The sequence below is a fragment of the Erythrolamprus reginae genome, chromosome 7 (assembly GCF_031021105.1).
Source record: "Erythrolamprus reginae isolate rEryReg1 chromosome 7, rEryReg1.hap1, whole genome shotgun sequence".
Classification (NCBI taxonomy): Eukaryota; Metazoa; Chordata; class Lepidosauria; order Squamata; family Dipsadidae; genus Erythrolamprus; species Erythrolamprus reginae.
This window is the reverse complement of record NC_091956.1, coordinates 39,290,649-39,313,596: the sequence shown is the minus strand read 5'-3', so window position 1 is coordinate 39,313,596 and position 22,948 is coordinate 39,290,649. Positions and strand designations below refer to the sequence as shown.

General features: G+C 40.3%; 1 protein-coding gene across 1 annotated transcript in view; it reads left to right on the top strand.

The window, feature by feature from the left end:
* PROM1 (prominin 1) overlaps positions 1–22,948 on the top strand; it is a 541,566-nt gene that overhangs the window by 466,497 nt on the left and 52,121 nt on the right. Inside the window, exons 18-25 of the mRNA XM_070757376.1 lie at positions 4,153–4,224; positions 6,220–6,312; positions 16,084–16,101; positions 18,906–18,959; positions 20,203–20,283; positions 20,381–20,449; positions 20,632–20,724; positions 21,790–21,905. Coding sequence (XP_070613477.1) covers positions 4,153–4,224; positions 6,220–6,312; positions 16,084–16,101; positions 18,906–18,959; positions 20,203–20,283; positions 20,381–20,449; positions 20,632–20,724; positions 21,790–21,905 — 596 coding nt within the window. The remainder of the gene's footprint in view (positions 1–4,152; positions 4,225–6,219; positions 6,313–16,083; positions 16,102–18,905; positions 18,960–20,202; positions 20,284–20,380; positions 20,450–20,631; positions 20,725–21,789; positions 21,906–22,948) is intronic.

The following is a 22,948-nucleotide window of genomic DNA, read 5'->3' as shown; positions in this document are numbered from 1 at the left end:
GTTTCAGCCAGTCGAGAGGTGACACAGAGCTGGGCCCAGGAGATTGTCAACGGCTCCTTGGGGAGGGGGTCCTTTCTGGCCCTTTATAAGGAGGCACCTGTGCACCCCCTCCTCAAGAAGCCTTCCCTGGACCCAGCCGTGCTTAATAACTACTGTCCAGTCTCCAACCTTCCCTTTATGGGGAAGGTTGTCGAGAAGGTGGTGGCGCTCCAACTCCAGCGGTCCTTGGAAGAAGCCAATTATCTAGGTCCTCAGCAGTCTGGATTCAGGCCTGGCTACAGCACGGAAACTGCTTTGGTCGCGTTGATGGATGATCTCTGGGGGCCCGGGACAGGGGCTGGTCCTCTGTCCTGGTGCTTCTTGACCTCTCAGCAGCTTTTGATATCATCGACCATGGTATCCTTCTGTGCCAGCTGGAGGGGTTGGGAGTGAGAGGCACTGTCCTTCAGTGGTTTCCTCCTACCTCTCAGGTCGGTCGCGGTCGGTGTTAGTGGGGGGGGTCAGAGGTCGACCTCTAGTTTTCTCCCTTGTGGGGTGCCTCAGGGGTCGGTCCTCTCCCCCCTGCTATTTAACATCTACATGAAACCGCTGGGTGAGATCATCCAAGGACATGGGGTGAGGTATCATCAATACGCCGATGATACCCAGCTATACATCTCCACCCCATATCCAGTCAGCGAAGCAGTGGAAGTGGTGTGCCGGTGCCTGGAGGCTGTTCGGGCCTGGATGGGTGTCAACAAACTCAAACTCAACCCAGACAAGACGGAGTGGCTGTGGGTCTTGCCTCCCAAGGACAATTCCATCTGTCTGTCCATCACCCTGGGGGGAGAATCATTGACCCCCTCAGAGAGGGTTCGCAACTTGGGCGTCCTCCTCGATCCACAGCTCACATTAGAGAAACATCTTTCAGCTGTGGCGAGGGGGGTGTTCGCCCAGGTTCGCCTGGTGCATCAGTTGCGACCCTATCTGGACCGGGAGTCACTGCTCACAGTCACTCATGCCCTCATCACCTCGAGGCTCGACTACTGTAACGCTCTGTACATGGGGCTACCTTTGAAAAGTGTTCGGAAACTTCAGATCGTGCAGAATGCAGCTGCGAGAGCAATCATGGGCTTCCCTAAATATGCCCATGTCACATTGGTTGCCGATCAGTTTCCAGTCACAATTCAAAGTGTTGGTTATGACCTATAAAGCCCTTCATGGCATCGGACCAGATTACCTCAGGGACCACCTTCTGCCGCACGAATCCCAGCGGCCAGTTTGATCCCACAGAGTGGGTCTTCTCCGGGTCCCGTCAACTAAACAATGCCACTTGGCGGGACCCAGGGTTAGAGCCTTCTCTGTGGCGGCCCCGGCCCTCTGGAACCAACTCCCCCCAGAGATTAGAATTGCCCCCACCCTCCTTGCCTTTCGTAAGCTACTTAAAACCCACCTCTGCCGCCAGGCATGGGGGAATTAAGACTTTTTCTCCCCCTAGGCCGTTACAACTGTATACATGGTATGTTTGTATGTATGTTTGGTTTTTATATATTAAGGGGTTTTAATTTGCTTTTAGTATTGGATTTTATTGTATATTGTTTATGATTGTTGTTAGCCGCCCCGAGTTTTCGGAGAGGGGCGGCATATAAATCCAATAAAACTTGAAACTTGAAGTTATTCAAGACCCACCTGTATCGCCAGGCATGGGGGAACTAAGACATCTCCCCCAGGCTTTCTTATATTTCATGTTTGTTATGTATGTGCTATATGGTTTTTAATTGTTGGGGTTTTTATATATTTTTTTATTATTAGATTTGTCCCATTGTTACACTGTTTCTTATTACTGTTGTGAGCTGCCCCGAGTCTTCGGAGAGGGGCGGCATACAAATCTAATAAATAATAATAATAATAATAATAATAATAATAATAATAATAATAAACACATAAAGTAATTTGCTTCATTCTGGAAAAAAAGTAACTACAGGTAATCCTCAGGTTACGAGTGTTCCCTTAGTGAGTGTTCAAAGTTACGCAATAAGTGCTCCCTAGTGTCTGTGAACGTCCCAAAATCATGAATGTTGCAGCACCATAGCAGTTGTTCACCCTTATGAATGACTGCAAAGGCTCTGCAGCATTATCCATTGCTATTTACCACTATCATCCCAGATCTTCACAGGCACTCTGCCTGTGGAGATTCACTTACCTTGTGAAGATCTCCTCTCTGCTACAGTTTTTTTTGCCTATTTCATTGCTTTAAACTTTTGATGCATTTGTAAGCCTTCCCTCCATTTGCAATTTCCTTGCTAAAGCCTGCAAGGGGAGATTGTGTCCCTGTAGGCTTTGGTAGCCCTTTGAAAATAAAGCTTCTGTTGGCACCAGAGAAGCTTATGTGGAGGGGGAGGGAACTCCCTCTGAAGCTCTATTCCTACTGGCAAAGGCTTTTTGCAAAGGGCTGCCAAAGACCATAGGGACACAATCCTCAAGTGCTTTAATGGCAAAAAAGAAGGCCTGGTGGTATGTGTGTGGTCCTCTACAGCTCCTTTTTCATCACTGAAGCCTTCCTCAAGCAGTTCAGATGTGAGAAAGGAGGCCTGAAAGAGCATGGCCCTCCAAAACCATCCTCAAGTGGTTTGGCCATGAGAAAAGAGGTCCAGAATGGTGTGTGTGGCCCTCCGTGCCCCATTATTTGTCACTGAAGCCATTCTCAAGCACTTTGGCAGTGAGAAAGGAGGCCTGTAAAGGTGTGTGTGGCCCTCTATGCCTTCTTTTTTGCCTCTTAAGCCATCCTCAAGTCATTCAACAATGAGAATAGAGGCCTGGAATGTTGCATGTGGACCTCTGTGCCTCCTTTTTTGTCTCTGAAGCCATCCTCAAGTGGTTTGGCAATGAGAAAAGAGGGCTGGGATGACACACGAGTCCCTCCTGGCCTCCTTTTTTCATCACCGAAGCTGTTTCAAGCAGTTCAGTGGAGGCCAGAAAGGCTGCACACACTCCTCCATGTAAGTAACCTGGGGCAGCAGGATGGGGGGAAAGCAAATGTGGGGACCTCAGGGGAAGGAAAATGAGGTGTCTGTGGGTCAGGGAGGCCTTGGTCTGAAGCAGGAGATCTGTTCTTTCACTACTTTTCCCCATGGCCTTCCACACCCCAGAATACCTCATATGCTCTTAATGAGCTGCCCATTTGATTAGAAAATGAAGAGGCAAAAGGAGGGAGTGACCACATTGAAAGCATGAGATTCACTCCTATGAATCCTCAGACAGCCTCCATTACTTTCGTATCTCAAGGACTACCTCTGTTGCTTAGCATGAGCAGGCTGCCAGAATCAGGATGCGAGCAAACACACATGCACTTTTTGACTTTGTCCTATAAAGCCTTGCCAATCTTTGTTGTACTACCAGACTGATTTTTGCTGCTACAAACTAACCTGTTCTCCCTCTACAAAGTTTATTTGTATGTTTGTTTGTTTGACTTCTATGCCGCCCAATCCCATAGGACTCAGGGCGGTTTACAATATAAAAGAAGTCAAGTACAAATTAAAACAAGTTAAAACCCACAACTCAGCAATCCAATCAAAACATATATATCATACAATACAATTTGGCCATGAAAGATGTATAATTCATGACCCCCTGGTCTGCTGGCAAATCCAGGTCTTCGTAGCCTTTTGGAAGGTCAGCAGTATGGACATCGGGGGGGGGGGGGAGTTGGTTCCACAGAGCTGGGGCGGCCACAGAGAAGGCCCTCCCCCATGCCCTCGCCAACCAGCATTGCATAGTCGACGGGACCTGGAGAAGGCCAACCCTGTGCAATCTTATTGATCTCTGGGAGGTATACATCAGGAGACGATCCCCTAAATAGTTTGGCCCTAAGCCTGATCCAGAAAGGGCTGCAACTGGTATACCAGGCGCACATGGGCAAAGGTCCCTCTGGCCACAGCCAAGAGATGGTGATCAAGGCTCAACTGTGGATCTAGGAGGACACCCAAGTTGCAGACCTTATCTGAGGGGATCAAAGTCCCCCTCCCCCAGAATGATTGACAGACAGTTAGAATAGTCCTTAGGAGGAAATTCCCACAGCAACTCACTCTTCTCTGGGTTGAGCTTGAGCCTGTTGGCTCTCATCCCAAAGTTTAATGCTGTGTGATTTTTTTTCTCCCCCCCCCCTCTTTCCAGATTAACAAGAGTATCACCAAAATTGATCTACTGTTATATGCTAATGATTTGGAAGCAAGAGCAGATCAGCTGGTAAGTTGAACGAGCGACATTGTTGTAACTACTGAGTGCCAAGGCTATCTTAAAGCATGCAAAATACAGAACATTCTCTAACAGCTGTTCTGGGGCTCAGAGTTACAGCAAGAGTTCAAAAATGTCTTTTGAAAGTCATGGATATTGCTGGACCCAAAATAAGTAAGCACAGTCTGCAGAATATAATTGTTTAGGAGAAAAGAGACAGGTTCATATTAGAAAACTTGTGCTTCTTTTAAGACCTCACAAGACCATCTAAACAACAGTGGGATTAAAAAAAAATTGCTACCATTCTGTAGGCATGGCTTGGTGGACATGGCTTGGTGGCCGTGGTATTTTATTTGTTTGTTTGTTTGTTTGTTTAGTTAGTTAGTTAGTCCAATACACAATGAGGGTTTTAGTGGGTATATATCTATACACACATAGTAAAATACATGATGAAAGTTATAGAGGAGATACTCGTAGTAAAATATATCTAAGAAATAATAGAAAAGAAGATATAGTAATAGAACATATCAATGAAAGAATAGAAGAAGAGATATAGGAATAGAAGAAAGGTATAGGAGATGTAGGAGAGCAATAGGACAGGGGACGGAAGGCACTCTAGTGCACTTGTACTCGCCCCTTACTGACCTCTTAGGAATCTGGATAGGTCAACTGTAGATAATCTAAGGGTAAAGTGTTGGGGGTTTGGGGATGACACTATGGAGTCCGGTAATGAGTTCCACGCTTCGACAACTCGGTTACTGAAGTCATATTTTTTACAGTCAAGTTTGGAGCGGTTAATATTAAGTTTAAATCTGTTGTGTGCTCTTATGTTGTTGTGGTTGAAGCTGAAGTAGTTGCCGACAGGCAGGACATTGCAGCATATGATCTTGTGGGCAATACTTAGATCTTGTTTAAGGCGTCTTAGTTCTAAACTTTCTAGGCCCAGGATTGAAAGTCTAGTCTCATAGGGTAGTCTATTTCGAGTGGAGGAGTTAAGGGCTCTTCTGGTGAAGTATCTTTGGACATTTTCAAGGGTGTTAATGTCTGAGATGCAATATGGGTTCCAAGCAGATGAGCTGTATTCGAGGATGGGTCTGGCAAAAGTTTTGTAAGCTCTGGTAAGTAGTGTGAGATTGCCAGAGCAGAAGCTACGTAGGATTAGGTTGAAGACTTCTTGGCTATATTGTTGCAGTGGGCTTTGACACTTTAATCTTTTGTTATTAGTATCCCAAGGTCTTTAACCAAGTGGGGATTATCTGTGATAATTTGATTATTCAGTTCGTATTTGGAGTTCAGATTCTTCTTCCCAATGTGTAGGACAGAGCATTTGCTAGTTGAGATTTGGAGTTGCCATGTGTTAGACCACTCAGAAACAGCGTCAAGGTCTTTTTGGAGAGTAGGGGAAGGATACTGTAAAATCTGCATTCCCACCCAATTCCAGCAGAAGGTTACCACAAAATCCCCATTTTCTCCCAATCAGCTGGAACTTGAGAGGCAGAGACTAGATAGGGGTGGGACCAGTAAGAGGTGGTATTTACCAGTTTTCCAGACTACTCAAAATTTATGCTACCGGATCTCTGAACTACTCAAAATATTTGCTACCAATTCTCCAAAACTGGTCAGAACCTGCTGAAACCCATCTCTGCATCTAGAATACTTTTAAGAAGAATGTAGATTTTCATCTTGAACAGGAACATGATAATTTAAGGAAAAAATGTTCCTGTTGTTAATCAGATGCTGGCTTGAAATCTCATATTTCACATTTATAATGAAACTTCTCAGTAGCAGGCATTTGCACTTTTTCGTCTGTTGAAAAAATGGTTGGCTTTGCATCATATGAAAGCATATTTCCCTTGATAATAGATTATTGTAAATGGAGACATGTAGGCAGGAAAAGAAGCAATATCATTTTTCTTTTATGATATTACTGCTTTTCTGCTCTTTAATAAGAACAGAATAACTTATATGTTGGAAACTATACATTTAATTGTTGGCTTGCATTTCCAGCCCAAAGGAGCATTGGAAAACGCATTGAAAGGACATGCAAATACGATTCGGCTGATACATAACCAGCAAGTTATTCCGTTGGAACAAGGAATGGTAAAAAAAAATACAGTGGCTTGGGAAACTGTAATGTATCACATTGATAAACTGGAGCAAATCCAGAGAAGGGCTACAAAAAATTATTCATTGTTTGTTATTTATTTATGTATCAAATTTATATACAGTGGAACCCCGACATAAGAGCTGCTCTACTTAAGAGCAACTCGAGATAAGAGCTGGGAGGGGAGAGATATTTTTGTTCTACTTACAAGCCCAAATTCGAGATACAAGCGCCAAGGAGCTGTCTCCTGAAGCCAAACGCTAACTTCCGCGTTCGGCTTCAGGAGACAGCTGCGAAGCGGCGCGCGTGTTTTAAAAGGTTGCAGCCGGCCTGGGGGGCTCGGGGGGGTGCTTGCAGCTTTCTTTCTTGCTCTTTTTCTTTCTCTCTTTTACCTTCCCTTCCTCTATTTCTTCTTTTCTTTCTCCTTCCCACCTTCTTCCCTCCCTCCCTCCCTTCACTCATTCCTCTCTTACTCTCCCCTTTCATAAGTTTCCTTGCTTCCTTCCTCTGTTCCTGTCCCTTCCCCCTTTCTTTCTTTCTTTCTTTCTTTCTTGCTTTCTTTCTTGCTCTTTTTCTTTCTCTCTTTTACCTTCCCTTCCTCTATTTCTTCTTTTCTTTCTCCTTCCCACCTTCTTCCCTCCCTCCCTCCCTTCACTCATTCCTCTCTTACTCTCCCCTTTCATAAGTTTCCTTGCTTCCTTCCTCTGTTCCTGTCCCTTCCCTCTTTCCTTCCTTCCTTCCCACCCTCCGTCCATTCATTCACCCATTCCTCTCTTGATCGCTTAAAGCCGGTCCCTGGTGCAAAAAGGGTTGGGGACCTCTGTCCTACAGGATTGGGTGGCAGAGAAGTTGAACATATGTAAATTTAAAAGTTTAAGAAAGTTTACAAGTTAAGTGAAAGAAACTTCATTATTCATTTATATGTACATCTACATTTCTTCATTAAAAACATGTCTTTCTGCATAATTTAGACTAACTTTGTGAGTTTTTTGAGGGCTGGAACCAATTAAAATTATTTACATTAATTCCTATGGGGAAAAGTCGTTCGAGATAAGAGCTGCTCGACTTAAGAGCCCAGGTCCGGAACGAATCAAACTCATATCTCGAGGTACCACTGTAGTTGCCCATCTCACAAAACAAATTACTCTGAGCAGCAAAGAAATTATAATTACTAAATGCAAAACAATTATCATTAAAACATTAATATCTATAAAAACAAAACTAAAACTAGGAAATATTGGGTGAAGGAAATATTAGGTGTTAATATTAACACTCAATATTTCATCAGTCCCCTGGGATGCTCAGGGTTGATGGCAGATAGTAAAAAGATCCGGTGTGTTTAGCATATACAGTGGTACCTCATGATACGAACCCCTTGCCATACGAACAATCCGAGATACAAACCCGGGGTTTGGAAATTTTTTGCCTCTTCTTATGAACTTTTTCCATCTTATGAACCCGCCGCCGAGAAGCCCCGCCACCCGGCTGTCGCTTTTTGAAACAGCCGGGGGGCTTCTCAGCGTCCTCCTGAACCCGAACGCCAAACCCGAACTTCTGGGTTCAGCGTTCGGGAGGCCGTTGAGAAGCCCCTCGGCTGTTTCAAAGATGACAGCCGGGTGGCGGGGCTTCTTGGCGGCCTCCCGAATGCCGAACCTGGATGTTCGGCAAAAGTTTGGGTTTGGGAGGCCGCCAACAAGCCCCGCTGCCCGGCTGTCGCTTTTTGAAACAGCTGGGGGGCTTCTCAGCATCCTCCTGAACCTGAACGCCAAACCCAAACTTCTGGGTTCAGCATTCGGGAGGCTGCCGAGAAACCCCCCGGCTGTTTCAAAAGATGACAGCTGGGCGGCAGGGCTTCTCGGCGTCCTCACGAACCTGAGCACCAAACCCGAACTTCCGGGTTCGGCATTCGGGAGGCCGCCGAGAAGCCCCCCGACTGTTTCAAAAGACGACAGCCGGGCGGCGGGGCTTCTCGGCGGCCTCCCGAACGCCGAACCCGGAAGTTCGGCAAAAGTTCGGGTTCGGGAGGCCGCCGAGAAGCCCCGCCGCCTGGTTGTCACTTTTTGAAACAGCCAGGGGGCTTCTCAGCATCCTCCTGAACCTGAATGCCAAACCCAAACTTCTGGGTTCAGCATTCGGGAGGCCGCCGAGAAACCCCCCGGCTGTTTCAAAAGGTGACAGCTGGGCGGCGGGGCTTCTCGGCGTCCTCCCGAACCTGAGCGCCAAACCCGAACTTCCGGGTTTGGCATTCGGGAGGCCGCCGAGAAGCCCCCCGACTGTTTCAAAAGACGACAGCCGGGGGGCGGGGCTTCTCGGCGGCCTCCCGAATGCCGAACCCGGAAGTTCGGCAAAAGTTCGGGTTCGGGAGGCCACCGAGAAGCCCCGCCACCTGGTTGTCACTTTTTGAAACAACCAGGGGGCTTTTCAGCGTCCTCCTGAACCCAAACGCCAAACCCGAACTTCCGGGTTCGGCGTTCGGGAGGCCACCGAGAAGCCCCCCGGCTGTTTCAAAAGGTGACAGCTGGGCGGCGGGGCTTCTTGGCGGCCTCCCGAACCTGAACTTTTGCCGAACTTCCGGGTTCAGCATTGGGAGAACGCTGAGAAGCGCCCGGCTGTTTCAAAAGGTGACAGCCGGGCGGCGGTGGGTTTTTGCGTTTTTTTTTCCGTTGCACGCATTAATTCATTTTATATTGTTTCCCATGGGAAACAATGTTTCGCCTTATGAACTTTTCACCTTACGAACCTCCCCCGGGAACCAATTAGATTCGTAAGACGAGGTATTACTGTAGATGAGAGGTTGGAGAGGGATGTGATGACTATTTTCAAATATCAAGGACAGAGATTTATTCTCACTCGTTCAAGAAGTGAATACTAAAACAAATGGGGCAAAACTTCAAGGATGTAGATATAAAGTAGACTTTAGGAAGAATTTATTAAGAGTGGACAATCAGCAGAACAAATGATTGCATGGTGATTTCTCCTCTGGAAATTTTTAATCAGAGGCTGTATAGGGATGGTATATGCATGGATTTGATGATATCATAGGTCCCTTCCAACACTATGATTTTGTTATTCTGTTCTAATTAGGAGTCAGTGTACATACAAATTAGGTGACTGGGTGAAATTGATGGATAGATATATGGGTTGATGATATTTTTTGAAATTAAACAGCAAATTTTCCTCAAAAATTTAAACATGAACTTAATTCTCATTAAATGATTTCTAGAATAAAATAGTGCTTTTGAACCTGCTAAACCATTTATAGACCTCATTAAACTAGAGGATGCCTTCTTATGTGAACATAGCCTTGGGCTATTATGTTTCCATTTTTTTGTAGCACATTACTGATTGAGAGATTTTTTGTTTGCTTCTTAAATCAAACTTTCTTGTTATGCCAGCATGGAAGTTCTCTAATATTAAGGTGACCAGATGTCCCACTTTCTGCAGGACAGTCCCACTTTTGAGCAATTTTTCCCACGTCCCAGGGCATTTTTTAAAAATCCCAACTTTTTTGAAATAAGCCGCCAACTTGCTGGACCTCTGCATTGGTCGATTTTGAGCAGCGCGGAAGCTAAGCTTCCTTATTCGCAGCTTCCAAGTTTTTTCCTCAGCAGATTTTACTCTCTGGTGCTGGAAAAATAACTTGGAAGCCACAAAGAAGGAAGCTCAGCTTCTGCACTGCTCAAAATCGACCGATGCAGAGGGATTTGCGCATGCGTCGCTCTAGATAGACGCACCGAGAGAAAGCTCCCTCATGTGAAGAAGGAAAAGTAAAAGTTAACCCTCGACAACCCTCTCTAGCTTGGTGAAAGTGCATTGAGAGGAAGCGAATTGAACAAAGCTGTTGAAAACTTTATGAGAAGGAGTTAAAAGTTGAAGCAAGTAATAGTTTTTAACGTGTGTAAGTGGAGAAGCGAGAACAAAGGAAAGATGGCGTCTACTTCGGAGTTGGAAGGAAAGATGGATTCGTTGCTTAAAGCATTTGCTGACATGGGACAGCTGCTCCAAGATATGAAAAAGGAATTATCGGTCGTTGGTGCTGGAATGGCAGACTTGAAAGAACAATCCAAAACACAAGATCAAAGAATTGGGAAACTGGAGGTGGGGAAGTCTCGCCAGGAACTCCGCATCATTAACTTGGAGGACAGACAGCGGAGGGCTAATCTTCGTCTGAGGGGTTTTCCTAAAGACTTTGCGGAGAGTAAACATCTTATTCAAGCAATTCTCCAGTGGTTCAATGAAAACAAGGTTAAATGTGACTTGCAAGAATTTGAAAGAGCGCACTGGGCTTTTGGATCTAGGAACTGAGGGGATTCAAAAGACATTATTGTAAGGTTTGCCTCAGAAAGGAGAGCGGCAGAAATATTCAAAGAGTTGAAGCAGATTTTAAACTTACGCTACAAAGCTATTCCAATACGCGTTTTAAAAGATTTGTCTGCTGAGACCCTCAAGATGAGAAATCAGATGAGAGAAGTGACCTCCCAACTTTATGAAAATGGAATCAGATTTTCATGGCGTTATCCAGCTACAATATTTGTTTTTAAAGATTCCAAGGCTTTCCAGGCGAGATCGTTGGAGGAGGGAAGAAATTTGCTTCACCAGTTGGGGTTAAATCCGGATGGAGCGTCCCAGGCACAGACATCGAAAAACCGGCCAGAAGCAGGAGAGGATGAGTTGTTTATGCTCCAACCGATCCGTGTAGCAGAACAAAGCAAGGCGGAGAAGATCGCAGCACTCCAGAAGGAACTGGATTCTCTCCAGGAGAAAGAGAAGAGGGATGAGCCAAGGGTTACCCGCCAGAAGAAAAAATAAAAAACTGAACTGAGCTGACTTGCTAATATGGTACTATGAGTTTTAACTAACTAATCTCTTTCTTGTGTACTTTTTTTTGGTTTTTTTCGCTAACTAATAAGGGGAGAGGAGGGAAGGAGGGGGGAATCTTTTGATATGCTGTAAAATGGGGAGGAAGGGGGGAGCTTTCTGGTGGAACGCAAATCCAGGGGTGCCTCTCGATAATGAAAGTTTTTTTCATTGCCTCCCCCTGGGGGGGGCAGGGAAGAGGCACTAGGGTGGGGATTCATGGTAACTAAAAAACATTTTTCCGGTAGGCTCTGTTTTGCAGGAGGGGGAAATGTATTTAAAATTATGTAAATGGGTGATATAGGGTTATTATCGTTGAATGTAAATGGTCTTTCATCACAGAAAAAACGTTTTAGAATCATGAAGCTGGCTAGGGACAGTAAAGTTGATGTTTTACTTTTATCAGAAACTCATAAAGGAAGGGAAAAAACAGATAGATTAGTTACAAATAGTGAGTGGCAACAAGTTTATGAGTCGAGAGGGACAATCAAATCAAGAGGAGTAGCCATCTTGTTTAACCGAAGAGTGTACTTTCAATTAATTAATATTAAAAGGGACAAAGATGGCAGAATGTTATTCATTAAGGGGAAAATAAAAAATAAGTTAGTAACCTTAGTGGTAATTTATGCTCCTAATGTAAATGCAAAACAATTTATAATAAATGTAAAACGGAAACTAGATAATTTTGCGGAAGGTATAGTGATTTTAGCAGGCGATTTCAACTTGGAATTAACAGCAGGGAGGGGGAAAAGAAAAAGTTACACTTAAATAAAATCAATATGACGGATTTACATGAAAACATAGTAAACAGAGACACCTTCTACTCTGCAAGACATAATAAATTTAGTTGTATTGATTATATGTTAATTAATAAGACAGATGAGGCAAAGCTTAAGAAAGTGGAAGTGAAAAGTATCTGGTTATCAGACCACGCCCCTCTCTTAGCAGTGATTGAGATAGAGGTCGGCAGGAAACAAAGAATTTGGAGATATAACCCTCTGGTTTCAGCTAATGAGGAGAATAGAATTAAATTACAAAGGGAACTGAATGGATTCTTTTGTATTAATGCAACAGGTGAGATTAAACAAACAATAGTCTGGGATACACATAAGGCTGTTATGAGGGGTAATTGTATTAGTACGGAAGCTTTTATTAGGAAATCCTGGGAAGCTAAAAGGAACAACTTATTAAGAGAAATAGATTTAATCCAAGAAACCTTAAAAATTACAAGAAATAGAGAATGGAATTCACTATTATTACTTAAGAAAAAGAAATTACAATTACTTGATGAAGAAAGATGGAATAAAATGAAGATGATTATAAAACATAGAATTAGGGGATGGGGTAATAAATCAATGAAGCAAATGGTACATTATCTGAAAAAAAGAAAAGAGAAATCCCACATCTCTGTTTTAAAAGATAAGGATGGTGTAATTAAACATAGTAATGTAGAAATGGAAAAAATAATGAGAGATTTTTATGGGAACTTATACAAAAAAGAGTATGTTATTTCGCAAACCACAGAGGTTAAAAAGAAATTAAAGGAAGAGGATAGACAAATGCTAAATGCAAAAATTACAAATGATGAGATATCTAGAGTTATTAAAGGGTTGAAACCTGCTAAAGCCCCAGGTCCAGATGGTTTTACTGCTGAATATTATAAAATGTATATGAATTAATTATTACCGCATATGGAAAAATTGTTTAACAATGTAATGGAGACTTTTGAAACTCCACAGACATGGAAAATGTCAGAAATTATAACTGTCCCAAAACCAGATCGTGATTTAACTGACCCAAGTTCTTATCGCCCTATCAGCTTATTAAATCAGGATTATAAAATATTTATGAAAATATTGGCAAACAGGGTGGAGAATATTTTACCAAAAGTAATTGGAGAAGATCAATATGGATTTGTTAAAGGAAGGAAGATTTATGAACCAATAAGGAATGTGGTCAATGTTTTACACCATGCTACCAATACCAAAAGAAAACTAAGTATTCTAAAATTAGATGTCTACAAAGCTTTTGATAAAGTTAACCATGATTACCTATTTCAACTATGTAAAGATTTAAATATGGGAGATTCATTTTGCAGAATTATAGAAACAATATATAAGGATAATATAGCTCAAATCAGAGTAAATGGTAACAGAACAGAAACGATTAAAATTCAGAATGGAACTAAGCAGGGTTGCCCACTATCCCCAATGTTATTTGCATTAGCAATTGAGACCTTAGCAAACAAAATTAGAAACGATAAGGAATGGAGAGGTTATCAAATAGGGAAATTTGAATTGAAATTAAATTTGTTTGCAGATGATGCTATAGTGATGTCTGAAACCCCAATTGAAATGATGAAAAGAATAATGATATTGCTCCAGGAATTTAAAGATCAATCTGGACTTAAGGTTAATATAGAGAAATCAGAGATAATATGTTTAAATACTGGCCCTAAAGAGCAAATCGAGATTCAAAAAATATCAGGATTGAAATTAGGTTGTAAAAAAATGAAATATTTGGGAATTTGGTTGTTCAAGAATCCAATAAAAATAGTGACGGCCAATTATAACCTAATATGGAAAAAAATCCAGAAGCAGATAAAAAATTGGAAGGGTAAAAAGTTAGGAAGAATTGCCAAGATCAGGGCCCTTAAGATGATGATAATACCAAAAGTGATGTATTTGTTTCAGGTTCTACCGGGTAGTTTTCCTGAGGCAAAACTAAGAGAATGGGACAACAGATTAAATTTTTGGATTGAAGGAGACAAAAAACATAGAATAAGGAAGCATTGGCAGTTTGCACAAGAGAAAGAGGGGGGTTGGGGCAGCCCGTGCCTAGTATTATATAGAAATGCATTTCAAATGGAGCTACAGTTATGGGGGGGAAAGAAATGGGTAGAGTTAGAAAAGGAAATCAATAACATAAATAATAAAGAATTATTATTTAAAAATTGGAGTAGAACAGAAATTAGTAACTTAAGTGATCCTCTTAAAGCATGTTTAGAAATATGGTTTAAATGGCAGAGGAAAAGTGGAATAAGGGTATCCAGGCTATCAACGCTATATGTACTGAATATAGGGGATGATGTTAACTTAAGTAGAATTATCAAAGTATTAAATAGTAAAGGGAGAACAAGAATTGAACAATTATATGAGAAAGATGGAAGAGTCAGTAGAACTTGATTGGAATGGTGGAATGGTAAACAGAAATGGTTGCAGATTAATGCAATAAGCACATATTTAAATAAAAGTGAGAATAAAGAAGCTTTCTTACGAGAAGAAAATTGCTTAGAAAAAATAATAAGAGAAAAGATAAATGAGAGTAAAGCACAAGCCGGTAATATACACAGAATGCTATTGCAGATGGAAGAGGAAGTAACACAAAGTTTGACAAGATGCTGGCAAGATGATTTACAAATAGATGAAAGGGAAATGAAAGAAATAATAGAAAATATATATAAGATTAAAAATACAAGAGTTAGAGAGATGAGAAGAAAAATTTTACATAAATGGTACTATACACCAGTACAAATTGCACACTTCCAGGGGAAAGAGAAGGGTAAATGTTGGCATGGGTGCCAGGAAAAGGGAATTTTTATGCATATGCTCTGGGAGTGTGCAGAAATTCAGAAATTCTGGAATGTAGTGCAGAACGAAATTAATAAAATGTTAAACATTAACTGGATAATTACAAAAGAAATAGCAATCTTAATTAAATACAGGGAACTAGGAGAATTCAAGGAAATTAAAGCCGCAGCATTGGAAAGTGCCCAAGCGGTGATGGTATTAGGTTGGAAAGACTCTACAAAATGGACATTACAAAATTGGTACTGGTACATGGTGGACCACATACATTTTGAAATCATGGAAATAAGATTAAACAATTTCGATGAGAACAAATTGGAGAAGTTGATGGTGCGGTGGAATAAGGTAAAAGATTATATGTTAAGTAGAATCTGTGATGTAAATATGAAAAATAAATTGCAATCACTCTTTTAGTAATACCTTTTTTTAAATAAAGTTTTATTGATTTTTAAAAATTTACATAAAACAAACCTATAACAGTGCACAGTGCATGTGCCCATCACCTAACAATGACACCCCCCCATCACCCCCACATATAAGAGAATTAAAAAAAATTAATTATTTATCTGTTACTCCTTGGCTCTATCTTGCATCAAGTATTACTAAAAGAGTGATTGCAATTTATTTTTCGTATTTACATCACAGATTGAGCTGCCCCCCCCCCCCCAATTGTGATCCATCTGATGGGATGGAGTGGATGGGGCTGCTTCTTTGGAAGAGCTGCCTGAGGTTTCTGACAGGTTCCTTTTTCTCTCACTTTCCCTCCATCTAGTGAACCTATTTCGATCCCTTTTCTAAACGACGCTTGTCAGAAAAGATCTCACGATCTGGTGGTTTACGAGGAAATTAAAAATAAAAATAAATGCCAGGCATACTGAGTTACAAACTTCTGGGCTGCACGCTCTTCGCTGCCTCTTGGGTTCCTATAGAACAGACATGGGCAAATCGATATATAGTATTGGTAGAACTGAGTTAATTATATTAGTCCGGCCATCTAAAACTATCCCAATTTCTCACGCGGCCCCATGGCAAAATTAATTGCCCACCCCTGCTCTTTCCCAATCTGAAAATCTGGTCACTTTATCTAATATAGAAGTTGTGAGCTGAATAGTCATGAAGATTACTGTGGCTTTCTGTATCTTGCTTGATTTATCCACCCTCTCATGTCTATGTATGCTAATTTTCTATTAGTGTTACATTAATTTGTCTTGACTATCTTCCTTTCTGAAAAGTCTATTCTACTTTATTGTTTTTTTAATACGTTTTCATGTTGAGTAATTTTTAATCTTTCTCAATCTTTTATTTAAAAAACTGGCTGTCAAGAAATATGTTAGAGCTAGGGTAAGTGTTTTTTCTTGCTTCAGACCATTGGCTATTCATCTTTATTAAGCATGTAATTAAGCTTGACTTCAGTTGAAGACTAAAAAGCATCAAAGACTACACAATAAATTGCCTTTGCTAATGTTGAATGTTAGTCAATAGCTAGAAGTATTTTTAAAAGCATCAAAACATGTTAAAAAGTATGAACATTAGGTACATAGATTTGTAAAGAAAATAATGTTGAGATATTTTTATTTATTCATTCATTTATTTATATTTCTATATATTTATTGTATTATATCTTTATAATCTTTTGTACCTGAGACATGCAAAGACCTATTTTAATGCTGGCCGTTTATAAATATAAATATCTAGTAGCTGATTAGTTAAATTGCATGATGCACAAACTGGTGTGGTAAGAGACAAGAAAATACTAGAATTATGTGATGCTATAATTGCTGAGCTGCTTCTATAACCTTCAGCCTATATTAAGGTTTGTTAAGGCTTTTCTTCTTGAATTGTAAATTTAAGTATATGCACAACATCCCATCTTAGTTCTTATTCCCCACTGCTGCTAAGAAAATAAATAAGCAGAAAAAATACCCATTATCTGCCCTTGAAATAATTGGGCAAATGGATGAATGCTTGCAAATCCTCAGTATTTTGAATATAGGAGAATTCTAGAAAGTAGACCAAGATGGAATTTCCCCCAACTCTGAAACCTCCACATGCATTGCCAGTAAATGCTTTTTAAACTGTATTCTGCAGCACCCACTGAGTCTATGGAGAGGGGCGGCATACAAATCCAATAAATTATTATTATTATTATTATTATTATTATTATTATTATTATTATTATTATTATTTAGATCTATTTTCCAAACCACATGGTGTTGTGGGATATAAGGATTTTCAATTATTTCTCTATTATTTGTAGCCACACTACAGAACAGCAAGTTGGGAAATCTCGCAGTGCACAATATGGCCTTGTTGTTTGTATAACATGTAATTCTGCACTTTAATAGAAATATTTTGACTTAAATTAGCATGTGATCATATAAAGTATAATCAGTGAGTTTAAAGCAGTGTTTCTAGCTGCCAGTGTTTCTAAAACATGCTGGATTCCCAGGGGGAATTCTGGGGTTTGAAATCCACACATCTTAAAGTTACTGAGGTTGAAAAACATTGTTTTAAAATAATGCTTTTATTCAGTGAACATAAACTTCTCTTTTTGATGCAAACAAGTGCAATTTTAGGACCATCCACCAAAAAGGCAAAATAAATATATGCATTAATTATATTTTGAATACACTTAATCAAACTTATTGTGGTTCTATTGCTGCATATCTTTATTTATACTATTATAACAACTCCCCACACACCTACCTTTATTCTATAGTAAGCATTAAAACCAATGGCATAAGAAGTACCATATTTTTCAGTGTATAAGACACACCTTTTTTTACTTCAAAAAGGTGCTTTAAAAATTGAATGTGTCTTATACATCGAATGTTGCCGAGGCTGCCTGGCAGCCCCCGTCGGGAAGCCGGCAGCTCAGCCCTGGGGATGAGCGGGAGCCTGCCTTTCCATGGCGGGAGTGGCACTGCTGGCGCTCTGAGTGAGCCCGTCCCCCAGGACCTGCCCCTCCAGCCATGGAAAGGCAGCCAAAGGGGAAAGTCTGGCAGGTCCTGGGGGATGGGCTTGTTAAGGCTCCATAGCACTGCCGTTGCCACTGCTGCCATGGCAATGTAGTTGAGGGGAAAATAAACTCGTCTCCCCAGCTGCCTTTCCATGGCAGCAGAGGCGGCGGCGCTCTGGAGCTTGAATGAGCCCATCCTCCAGGACCTGCCACTCCCGCCATGGAAAGGCAGCCAAAGAGGAAAGTCTGGCAAGTCCTGGAGGGTGGGCTCGTTCAGGCTCCCAAGTGCCACCGCCAGTCCCTCAGGACCTGCCAGAGAAGAAAACAAGGGAACCATAGAGAAAAGCACAAAGCCCACACCGTTCCAAGCACTTCCGGTCCGAAGCCCGCTGGTTTTCTCACCCGAGTGGCCCAACCAGAAAAGTGGATTGGCGTGGGAATGGAAAGATGCAAATAGATAAGAATAGATAAGGGGTAGGTGTGTTCCCAGATTTGTGGACTTCAACTCCCAGAGTTCCCCAGCCAGCAAAGGTGGCTGAGGAATTCTGGGAGTTGTAGTCCACAACTCTTAGAAGTTGCCAAGGTTGGAGATCCCTGCTCTAGAAACACTTCTTTTAAGGAGTATTTCAGGTTTATTATCATAACCATATATTTCCATGCACTTCATTTCTAAAAATTAGAGTAGTCAAGAGAGGGATATTTGAAAACCTCATGGTATACTAGTAATATATTAAGTAATAGTAAAATATTAATGCAACCTCAGCAGGGAACTGTCATTGTAAATGATTCTATCACTAGCCATTTTTTGACTAAAGGAACAACTAACAAAATGAATTGTCCTTGTTTGCTTTGTTTATTTGTTTGAATTAGGGGTTAGGAGTGCAAAATCTTCAAATCTGGCAAGCTTAAGGCTGGTGGACTTCAATTCCCATTTCTGAGCTAGCAGGACTGGTGGAGGAATTCTGGGAGTTGAATTCCATAAGTCTTGAAGCTGTCAAGTTTGAAGTTTGTAAAAAGTATACATGGTTTTAAAAAGTATGTGATTGCAAAAAGTATTCTGCTATACTGGTACTACACCATTTGGTTCAGAATACTTTTTTTCTTGTTTTCCCTTATACACCAAAAACTACAGTATATGGCTCAACCTATTACAGATATAATCTTTATTTTCTTTATTTTAAACCAGAGTACTTTAAACCAGAGTATTCGGTTACTACAGAAAACTTCATTAGAACTTCCAGTAAGTTTTTCTTCATTTTTTTCTAGAATAAACAATAAACAAATATTTCCCTCAAAACTGCCAAACTGTTTCCTAAGTCTGCATTACTATTAATCTTTTCATCTTTCCCATCAGACATCTCCTCCCAAAAACGACTGTAACTTTATTGCTTGTATCCTTACAATTTATATTGACTGGTTCCTAATATGATTTCATTGCTTATATGTACCAGGACTATAGGTGTTGTACTTTATGGTTCTTGACAAACTTATATTTTCTTTTATGTACACTGAGAGCATATGCCTCAAGACAAATTCCTTGTGTGTCCAATCACACTTGGCCAATAAAATTCTATTCTATTCTATTCTATTCTATACTATTCTATATTATCCTATCCTATCCTATCCTATCCTATCCTATACTATACTATACTATACTATACTATACTATACGAACATTTATTTCTCAGTGTTTTCTATAATGGGCCAAGTGTATTACCTTTATTTAAAAATTAGCTATTTTTAAATTTTTAACTAAATATAGAATAGAATAGAATTCTTTATTGGCCAAGTGTGATTTGACACACAAGGAATTTGTCTTGGTGCATATGCTCTCAGTGTACATAAAAGAAAAAGATACATTTATCAAGAATCATGTGGTACAACACTTAATGATTGTCATAGGGGTCAAATAAGCAATGAAGAAACAATCAATATTAATAAAAATCTTAGGATACAAGCAACAAGTTACAGTCGTACAGTACTAAGTGGAAGGAAAAGGATGATAGGAATGCTGAGAAAAAACTAATAGAAATAGAAGTGCAGACTTAGTAAAAAGTTTGACAGTGTTGAGGGAATTATTTTTTCAGTAGAGTGATGGCGTTCAGGAAAAAACTGTTCTTGTGTCTAGTTGTCTTGGTGTGCAGTGCTCTATAGCAACATTTTGAGGGTAGGAGTTGAAACAGTTTGTGTCCAGGATGTGATGGTTCAGTAAATATTTTCACCACCCTCTTATTAAAGAATAAGCAGAACATTTTAGTATACATTATCTCCATTTAATAGGAAATTAAGTGAGATAAGTGATCTATCTAGTTTGCTTTTTAAATACCCTGCTATGGGTTTTAATCCTTTTTCTTTAAATATCTATGGAGATCTAGATTTTTTTTAAAAAAATCCAGTGTCTGGATAGGCATCATTTCAAGACTTTAATTCATCAAAATTGGAAGATGGGCTTCACTTAAGGGTCTTTTCTCTGGTTTTTCCAGGAAAAAGTGAGAAGTGTGATCAGTGCCATTGAAGCCACTCAGCTTCTTATAAACAACAATGCTTCATTTATAATTGTCCAGGTAAATTTTTTGTCATAGTAACCCTTCAAACAAATTCTTACACTGAACATAGCTTTTGATTCTATATGCCTCTTAACAATGGTTTCTTTCTTTCAAGGAAGCTAAGAAATATGTGGATACTATCTTAGGTTACTTTGAGCAGTATTCAGTGTGGGTGAAGGATTCGGTAAGATATTTTGGTTTATTGTCTTGTTTTCTCATCAGTTATGAAAATCTAGATCAAATATGGCAGAGGCTGCCAAGAATCAAAATTGAATAAATTTGAATTCATTTCTGTCTTAAGACGGGTGTGGAGAAGCATGCTCATGGACACATTAAAACATCTAATCTGTATCTCATCTCTTGCAGATTACTACACAAGTAGCAACCTGTAAACCAATTGCAAATACAATTGACACAGCTGTTGATATTTTTCTGTGCAGCTATGTAATGGATTCTTTGGTAAGCTGGAAATAGGGGAGTATGTGGGTGTTGGAACAGACTTGTTTAAGCCATCTCTCTGCTGTTTAGAGTGGAGAAGCCAATAAGATAAATGCTTTTCTATTATTAAATTATTATTAAATTATCCTCTGGATTTATGTCACTTTCTGTTGGATTCCTCATAAAACAAACTTATTTGGAAATTGATTCAGATAACCAGCTTTATTCAAAAATATCTTTATCAAGATTAGGGAAAAACTTATAAATAAGAAAAAAATATGCCTGCACAAATGTGTGTGTATTTTAGTTATCTGAAAATATTCAGTCAAATGAATTTTTTTACTACCATTTAAATATGAAAGCAAAGCAGTTTGCTGTCTTTTGAGTTTGATTCATGTAAAATTAGCTGTCCAGCTATTTGTACATCTGAATTTTGATTTGATTTAGAAGTCTTCCTAAATCAGAACTTCACAGCAGAATGATTTTATGATTTCATAAAACTGAAAAGTGTTGTGTAAAAATGGTAGTTTCTGGGAATTGCACATGATTCTTGGAAACTGATGGTGTGTTTGGAGGCCGGGCCTCTATTTGCATGAAATCTTTTGTCCCTGGCATCATCTGCTTATGGTTTTACAATCTGATCTCTGGTTTGGACTACCCTTACCTTCACAGAAGGGTCTCTATTAGGGCTCTGCAGGGGTTCAGATTCCACAGGGAAAGGCTTAATCCTGACTCACCTGGAGGAGCAAAACAAGAAAAAAGTTGAATTCAAGATTAAACTTTCCATGGAAGAAAAGATTGAATGGACTATGATCTTACATGCAGTAAATGCCTTTGCTAATTTGCAGGGCATAGCAACTATACTTGAACAACTGCATCCCTTGAAACACACATTTTCATCCTTCTTAAAACTGAGGTTTTACTTATTTATTGCTAGGATATTCAAGTGACTCTAGTTTGGTGTTTTCACCTAAGTGAAAAAGGATGAATAGCTTTGCAATGAAGCTTACAGCAGGTATGAGGAAAAAGCATTCCAAGCAGCTTGGATTAGGTATGCATTGAATTGTTCTTTTTCCTTTCTGTTAGAATGCCTTCTGGTTTGGACTAGGAGGCTGCTGCATCTTGCTGATCCCTGCCATTATTTGTGCAGTGAAACTAGCCAAATTTTATCGCAGGATGGATACCGAGGATGTCTACGATGAGTAAGTAAAAGTAGAATGAGTCAAAGTAGCAATTGGCAGGATGGGGTGGCCATGGAAATTGAATGAAGAAATAAATTACCAGAAGAAGTTGAAACATTTTAGCTTATAGTGAGCCTTTATGTGATGGTGTAAAAACTCAATGGGATGTCTTTGCTTCAAATTATTATTATTATTATTATTATTATTATTATTATTATTATTATTATTATTATTAATTAGATTTGTATGCCACCCCTCTCCAGAGACTTGGAGCGGCTCACAACAACAAAACACAGTACAAATCCAATGATTAAAAACAGTTAAAACCCTTAATATAAAAACAGTCATACATCCCAGAGAAAACATGCATAAAACGGAACAGCCCAGGGGGGGGGGAGATAGAGAAGCGAAAACCAGCGTTAGAGCTGGGTCTTTCATGATTTGCGGCCTGTAGTTTGAGCTCGTAGTTGGTGTGTTTTACCCTAAGGCTTTATCGATATGTTTTGAATGTAGTTTTTACTGCCAATATATATAGTTCATTTAGGGGTTTATTTTCTTATCCCCCTTCCTTCTATATTTACTTCCCTCCCTTCACAACCCCCTTCTCCCACTCCCCAATTACTACATAAGTAGAGTGTAAAAAATGTACAATATGCATATCTCTTTTGTCTTTCTGTATTTGGTTTTTATTGTATATATTTAATAAATTTATTTTTTTTAAAAAAATGGAACAGCCCGGGGGAGTCAATTTCCCCATGCCTAACGGCAGAGGTGGATTTTAAGGAGTTTGCAAAAGGCAAGGAGGGTGGGGGCAATCCTGATCTCTGGGGGGAGTTGATTCCAGAGGGTTGGGGCCACCACAGATAAGGCTCTTCCCTTGGGTCCCGCCAAATGACATTGTTTAGTCGACGGGACCTGGAGAAGGCCAACTCTGTGGGACCTAATCGGTCACTGGGATTTGTGCTGCAGAAGGCGGTCCCGGAGATATTCTGGTCTGATGCCATGAAGGGCTTTATAGGTCATAACCAACACTTTGAATTGTGACCGGAAACTGATCGGCAACC